A 7,684-nucleotide genomic window follows, 5' to 3' on the forward strand; every position below is an offset into this window, starting at 1 on the left:
TGGTACCTGGCTGGCTCTCCCTAGCAGCGGCGCTCATATTTCAGCAGCGGCGCTGCGCCGCCACTATTTGTATATAGGGGAAACAATGCGGCTTATAGTCCAGTGCGGCTTATATATGTACACATCATTCAATTTAGCTGCTGCGGCTTATATTCAGGTGTTATATTCTGTCTGTCTTCTCACTGAATACAAGAAGCAAAAAGGAAAGGGAAGAATCTCAGGAATGAAGATTTTAAGGTCCAGATAATCCAATATATCTGTCATCAAAAATGCATCCACACTCTCACACTTCACCCTCCTGTGGGGACTTGCCTTCTCTCTGTTTTGAATGTTTTTAGGAGAGGCATTCATGGGATGTTCCCTCTACACCTGGCAGCTCTCAGCGGCTTCTCAGATTGCTGCAGGAAGCTGCTGTCCTCAGGTACATTCATGCTGACACCGTTTGTGTCACCAGAATCACCTCGTTGACATCCTAAGTGATGCTGATCGCATATTTTCTCGCAGGGTTTGACATAGACACTCCCGATGACTTTGGCAGGACCTGTCTACATGCTGCAGCCGCTGGAGGGTGGGTCATCATCCCTGCTCACATCCTTATTGTTTAATACCTGAGCATCTTCCTTTTTCCTGGTATTTAAAAGCATCCCCTTTCATTTTACACATCAGTCATCACTTTTTAAATGTGCCTCTCTTACCAGGAACCTGGAGTGTCTGAACCTGCTGTTAAACATAGGAGCAGACTTTAACAGGAAGGACAACTTTGGGAGGTGAGCCAAGCCTCTTTAAAATAAGACATATCTTAGGGAGTAGCGGGAAGGAATGAAGTCCTCCCTTGCATTAATAATATCTGCTGTTGACTCTCTGTTCCTCCCAGGACTCCATTACACTATGCATCAGCCAACTGTAACTACCAGTGTGTGTTTGCCTTGGTGGGCTCGGGGGCAAGCATCAATGAGCTGGACCAGAGAGGCTGCAGCCCCCTGCACTACGCTGCTGCAGCCGACACGGATGGAAAGTAAGATAACATCCTAAACCATGAGATTTTTAAAGGCATACTTTGTTATTACTTTAATGAAATATTTTACGCCATAGGGTACTACTGTATATAATGACTTTATTTGATAGCATACATACTGTGACATTTACTTTGAATCATTTTATACCTCACTATATGATATTTTTCTAGGCATACAATAATTTGTGTACATAAAATACAATGTTTTTTATGCAAAAAAGCAGTTGCAAAGGCTACTTCACTATCACTTTATTTTATGTTTTTTGTGGCATATTATACTTTTTATTTAATTTGTTACATCTTTTATATCTTACAATACTTTGATATTTATTTCATTATTTACAGTACTATGACATAATGTTTTTGAGATGTTCTATACTTTGACTTCTTTAATGAATTTTTTTTTTTTTTAGCATACCCCAGATTAAAGCAAATGGTATCAAATGATCCTCAGTGTCTGTTGGAAACATTTCTTTCCTCCCTTGTGTGTTTGCCAGGTGTGTGGAGTACCTGCTGAGGAACGATGCTGACCCAGGAGTGAGAGACGGACAGGGTTACAGTGCAGTGCATTATGCCTCAGCGTACGGACGCACACTCTGCCTGGAACTGGTGAGTACAGATGCCGCACGGAGAGATCATTCGATGCACTTCCCACAGACTGCCAACAAATGTGATCACTTCCATGTGCTGAAATCTGAAGCAGGACACTTCTCATGGTATCATAAAGAGCCTTTGTCTGTATTTCTTTCAGATGGCAAGTGAGACACCTCTTGATGTGGTAAGAAAGACATTTCAATGATTCACTGTAAAACAATGAGCCCTTACATAGATTGATTTTGTACGTGGCTCCCTCTGTTGGGCAGATCAGTGGTTACATCATCTGGTAGGCAGATTCATTTACTGTTAAACAACGTCTTGTTCTGCATTTGATAACAATTGCCGTGCATTCTTTCTAAATAATGATTTTTTTAATTCAAAACTCTGAGCACACACCTTATCAAACACCACTATTCTCTCTTTCAACAAACTGAGCTCATGAAGCAGTGTGACCATGGCCTTAGTTCTATGCAACTGTCATACGGCAGTGAGTTGCAATGCATGCAAACCTATTTCTAAAATGAATAATAAGGGAACCTTGTCTCTATTTCAGTTAATGGAGACATCAGGAACAGACATGCTGAGTGACTCAGAGAGCCAGGCCCCCGTCAGTCCACTCCACCTGGCGGTGAGTTTAGGGATTGTTTTCAGAATGTCTTTATTTGGCTGTTTGTCTCTCTCTTGCATACAGGCTTTCAATGCCATGTCTGATACCTATACACATAAAAGAAGTGTCTATTGGTGTGTGTTTCCCTTTGATTTAGGCGTACCACGGACACTGTGGAGCTTTAGAGGTTCTCTTGTCCTCACTGCTGGACGTGGATGTGTTCAGCCCAGAGGGCCGGACCCCTCTCAGCCTGGCCTGCTCCAAGGGTCACCAGGAGTGTGTCTCACTGCTGCTGCACCATGGCTCCTCACCCATGACCCGGGACTACGCACACAAAAAGACAGCTATACATGCTGCAGGTAAACATAGACAGTTACACAGAGCCAAATAAATCAGTATGCTTCACTCCACATTACTGAGGTTTATTTTATGCCTTTGAAAGTGGAGAAATGTTGTTGCTTCAGAAAAAAAAGTCCTTCTCTAGCATGTGTGTGTTTCTGTGTGCCGCAGCTATGAATGGCCACCCAGAGTGCCTGCGTCTGCTCGTGAGCAACAACGACCAAAACATGAATGTGGACGTACAAGACATCAACGGACAGTGAGTGTGTGCAGAGAGAAAGGCTTAGCTTTCACTCCGATTATTATTATTCTCATTGAGGAGAAGACTTTAACTAGTTTTATTTAAAGATGTGTGTTTTGTCATATTTCCCCACCTGTACAGGACTCCTCTGATGTTGGCGGTGCTGAATGGACACACAGAGTGTGTGTACTCTCTACTCAGTCAAGGGGCCACTGCGGAGCATCAGGACCGCTGGGGGAGGACAGCACTACACCGGGGGGTGAGACATTCACACACTTCCACTGACATGATAACCCTGAATATTCCCCTAAGGACAGTTCTATCTAAGGAGCCTGATACGACTGCCAATCTAAATGTAGAATGTGCAGCAGTACTCTGGTGGTAACTCATGTGCTTTCTGGCCATCAGATCAAAATCCTACCCTCAGGCTAAATAACTACAACATAAGGCTACAGTTTGAAATCAAAGGTTCCTTTTATTAATCAGAGCACTGAGGTCAGGCCGTAGTATGGTACTCTCAAAACACTAAATATATTTTTAATTTATGAATGATTTTTTGTTGAAATCAGCAGGGGGAGATGCGTGGGGAAAAGCTGTTTGCTTTTTGCTCTCTGTCGTTTCCTCTGCCTGTCGATTGCTACAATTCAGGAAATGGGATTAGGGCAGACATTTTGTCTTCTAGAATAAAGAGCAAGCAGGCCATGAAACATGTCTAGCTGTGTGTTTATTGATCTATTGCGCTCCTTTTCATTAGAACGGAAAGCACCATACTTTAAACAACATCTTATTTCATAATTGCATGCACTGTATCTTGGGCAATACTTTAGTTTTTATATAAAAAACCTTAAACAGAGGATGATCAATGAGCAAAATGAACCATACATATCACAACTATATACTAATAAATATATTTTCCAATTTTTTATTTTCTCTCACAGGCGGTGGCGGGCCAGGAGGAGAGTGTGGAGGCCCTCCTCCAGCGGGGGGCCGCTGTGTGTGTCAAAGACATCCGGGGCCGCTCCCCTCTTCACCTGGCCTCCGCCTGTGGCCGTGTGGGGGTTCTGGGGGCCCTGCTGCAGGCCACCCCCACCAACTCCCTCACTCTCACGCACCTCACTGACAACCAGGGCTACACACCTCTGCACTGGGCCTGCTACAACGGTACACAGCGGGACACACTGGAGGAACCTCACTGTTCCGTATGAAGCGACAGCAGGAGTATTCACATCTGTTCCTCTCTTTGTTTCTCAATCTGTTCTCTAGGATACGATGCTTGTGTGGAGGTGTTGTTAGACCACGAGGTGTTCAAGAGGATTAAAGGCAACCCCTTCACTCCACTGCACTGTGCTGTGTAAGACGTTGTGTACCTATTCATGTTTTTATGTAGATAGGCACTGGTCTGAAAGCTTCTGACAGTGTATGTTTTGTATTTCAGTATGAGCGATAATGAGGGAGTGGCTGAGATGTTAATTGAGTCCCTGGGCGCAGCTATCGTCAACTCCACTGACCCCAAGGGCAGGTGAGACATAAAAAAAAAAGCTAGCATGACATCATCTTTTTTTTTTATTAAAGCTGTTCACGTGCACAGGATCTGCTGCTGTATTGCCAACTGTGTTTGTGTCTTCATAGGACCCCACTCCACGCTGCAGCTTTTTCCGACCATGTGGAGTGTGTTTCCCTGCTGCTGAGCCACGGTGCTCAGGCAAACGTAGTTGATGCACACACTTGCAGCACACCGCTGATGATGGCAGCTCTAAACGGACAGACCAATACTGTGGGTCAGTATAAACTGACAAATAGATTCACTGTCTTTTTCTTTTTTTGTTTCTGTTTGATTCTCTTTTTTTCTTCTACTGTTATTTCATCTTTGAGTTTTTTTAAATGTTTAACCTTTGACATGAACACACCTCCTTTCATGTGTTACAGAGATGTTGGTGAGCAGTGCTAAAGCAGACTTCACACTACAGGATACAAACAGGAACACAGCATTGCATCTGGCTTGCAGCAAGGTAACAATTCACAGAGACAGGAAGTGCTTTTGTATTGACTGGCCATAGTGTGACTTTTGGTGATTAAGATGTCCCCAAAAATCTCTTAATCACCCATTCAGTGTTGGTCATCAGGTGGCTGCTGAAAAAGTGCATTTCACATAGTAATGAGGATAAAAACATTTTTTAGTGAGCTGTCCCTAAATATACATGTTAAAAAGAAGAAGTATACAACATGTACTATTGGTCACCTCTTTGCTCTCTGTACCTCTCAGGGTCAAGAGACGAGTGCCTTGTTGATTCTAGAGAAGATCAGCGACAAGAACCTCATCAACAGCACCAACACTGCTCTCCAGACGTAAGAGTATTCCCAGGATGCACCAGGGTAATCTGCTTAATTCAGACTGCTTTTATTTGAACCTCACCCACCCTCCTTCTTGTTGCAGGCCGCTGCATGTAGCAGCGAAGAAGGGGCTGACAGTGGTGGTTCAGGAGCTGCTGGGGAAAGGAGCCAGTGTGTTAGCAGTGGACGAGAACGGTCAGATTTCACTTTACTGCACATCCCTCACTACTCACACATACTGCCACAGTGAGACGTGAACTTCTTCTTGATTTTTCTTTTATGCGTAGGTTACACTCCGGCTCTGGCATGCGCTCCTAACCGAGATGTGGCCGACTGCCTGGCGCTCATCCTCAACTCCATGATGCCCACCTCCCCCATGGTCACCATTGCAGCTTTGCCTGCACTTTCTCTTACTCACACAGTCATCAACCACCACCCCACCAACAACCACGTCTCTAAAGGCGTGGCCTTTGACTCTCTTCCCCCTCTGAGGCCGGACCACGCCTCCTACTGCAGACCGGAGCGCCTGCTGTCTTCCATCACCGGGGAAGATGAACTGAATGACTCAGATTCAGAGACGTACTGAGGACATACCTGCTATTGGACCGAGCCCTACACTACTGGCAGACTAGCCAGCCACTCAGGAGCCTTAAATGATAACTGACAAAAAGCTAAAAGAGAGAAAACAGACGGGAAATAGAGCAGACATGCAGATTATTTTTAGATAAGCTTCTTCAAATCTAAAAAGAACCCCTTGTCTTACACCATGTTTCTCTTAAGGTCACACGGGGTAAAAAATAATGTACTAGAATATAGAATAATGTGAATACGGACTACATTTCTCTCAGACAGCATCACTGTATGGTCTGTAACATGGCCTATATCTTTTTCAATGTAAAGCAATGTTGTTTATTCTTTTTGAAATGAAGCTCCTTCTCTTTGCTGATACTTCCTGGAGTGATTTTAAGCCTTTTCACAGTTTTTTCTTCAACTATTATTAGAAGAGCATCTACCGGAAAAAAGCTCAGTGTACTGCTTTTATTCTTACAATTGTCTAAAGAAAAAAACAGATGGAAAATGTAATGGGACCAGGAGATTGATAGCTGTTTTCCCTTACTGTACTTTTGAGTTTTTATTCAGAGCCTTCATGGAAGACGGTCACAGCTGTCGGTCACGCACACTTTATTGTTATTGAACCACTTTTCAATTCCTAAGAGAGGAAATTATTATTGAATCCTATGAATTTATTCCAAGTGGAAATGGAATCCCTGGGAGCTGATGAGGACAGCAGATGGATGGAAGATTCAGTGTATGATTGGTCCAGGATTTGATTGATGACCCGAATGAGCGGCTCAAGGTACTTGTAACCTGCAATGCTGTAACTACTCAATGTCTTTGTACTGTACTGTAGACAGAGGAAAGTGGCTGACACTGTGTGTGTGTGTGTGTGTGTGTGTGTGTGTGTGTGTGTGTGTGTGTGTGTGTGTGTGTGTGTGTGTGTGAGAAATTAATAAATATTGCCTTTTTAGGAACAAGAAACTTTCAGACAGAGATGAATAATACTGGCGCATTGTTTGTAAAGATTGTAAGTAATTAACAAATAAAGATATTCGTTTTTGATTTATCTCAGTTAATGTCTGACAGAAGACAAATGTTTGATTTTGCACCCTGTGGTTTGTTTATAACCTTACATTAGCCTTTTAATTCTGGCGATTGCATTTACATGCTAAAGTAATTTGTGGTGTTAATTTTTTAAGACGATCCTGCTGAACAAAACATGTAAGTATCATTAACATGTTTGCCACAGATCTTAATTTTTGGACGATTCCAAAATCGAATTGAACAATCCCAAACCTTTTTTAGGATGACCCGCTTGCAATGGGGGTCATCCTAAAAAATTAAGTCATCCCTTCACCACTCTATTGGACCAAGCCTTCACTGTCAAATAATACCATTGTTGTGTATAATAAAAGTTTGATAGTTCATATTGTAACGTTGTTTTAGAACACCCTACGGCAGGGGTGTCAAACTCAAGGCCCGCGGGCCAAAACCGGCCTGCGACCTCATTTTACGTGGCCCGCAAGAGCTACCAAAGAATATCATATACAATACATTTGGTGTAATTGTTCAATATTTGCTCTCAATTACTTGCCCTAGACTTCTACTTACAGACTTAGTTATTTATGAATTTATTACCAGAACTGATAATAATCCAATGCAGAGCCAATAATGTAATATAATACATTATTTTATATATATTATATATTTATATATGTATATTTATATAGTCTTAAAGTTACAACAGGCCCTTTGAGTGCAAACATAATGCTAGTGTGGCCCGCAATGAAGTTGAGTTTGACACCCCTGCCCTACGGGAACTTCATATCCAAGCCACAGGATCATCTTAACTATGTGAAACCTTAGCTGTCAGTGTATTTTCATATCAATATTCTCTTGCTGTTGAGTCAAGTGGTCGCTCTTAATCAGCATAACATGCCTTCTATTATATTTTGAAGCTAACCATCATCATGAGGAATGTTGAGATTGCACATCT

General features: G+C 42.6%; 1 protein-coding gene across 2 annotated transcripts in view; it reads left to right on the plus strand.

Annotated features, from left to right (window-relative positions):
- The window catches only part of LOC104944675 (serine/threonine-protein phosphatase 6 regulatory ankyrin repeat subunit A-like), a 25,385-nt gene extending 18,656 nt beyond the window's left edge, over positions 1-6,729 (plus strand). For both annotated transcript variants that reach the window (XM_010770242.1, XM_010770241.1), the window contains exons 12-29: positions 339-421; positions 505-568; positions 699-767; positions 875-1,015; positions 1,513-1,624; positions 1,767-1,793; positions 2,166-2,240; positions 2,377-2,578; positions 2,730-2,817; positions 2,941-3,058; positions 3,738-3,960; positions 4,063-4,150; positions 4,235-4,318; positions 4,429-4,577; positions 4,726-4,808; positions 5,063-5,145; positions 5,234-5,325; positions 5,418-6,729. In XM_010770242.1, coding sequence (XP_010768544.1) covers positions 339-421; positions 505-568; positions 699-767; positions 875-1,015; positions 1,513-1,624; positions 1,767-1,793; positions 2,166-2,240; positions 2,377-2,578; positions 2,730-2,817; positions 2,941-3,058; positions 3,738-3,960; positions 4,063-4,150; positions 4,235-4,318; positions 4,429-4,577; positions 4,726-4,808; positions 5,063-5,145; positions 5,234-5,325; positions 5,418-5,716 — 2,080 coding nt within the window. In that variant the 3' untranslated portion in view covers positions 5,717-6,729. The remainder of the gene's footprint in view (positions 1-338; positions 422-504; positions 569-698; positions 768-874; positions 1,016-1,512; positions 1,625-1,766; positions 1,794-2,165; positions 2,241-2,376; positions 2,579-2,729; positions 2,818-2,940; positions 3,059-3,737; positions 3,961-4,062; positions 4,151-4,234; positions 4,319-4,428; positions 4,578-4,725; positions 4,809-5,062; positions 5,146-5,233; positions 5,326-5,417) is intronic.
- Positions 6,730-7,684: the final 955 nt, after the last annotated feature.

Source organism: Notothenia coriiceps, unplaced genomic scaffold (genome assembly GCF_000735185.1).
Source record: "Notothenia coriiceps isolate Sejong01 unplaced genomic scaffold, NC01 NC01_scaffold00008638, whole genome shotgun sequence".
NCBI lineage: Eukaryota > Metazoa > Chordata > Actinopteri > Perciformes > Nototheniidae > Notothenia > Notothenia coriiceps.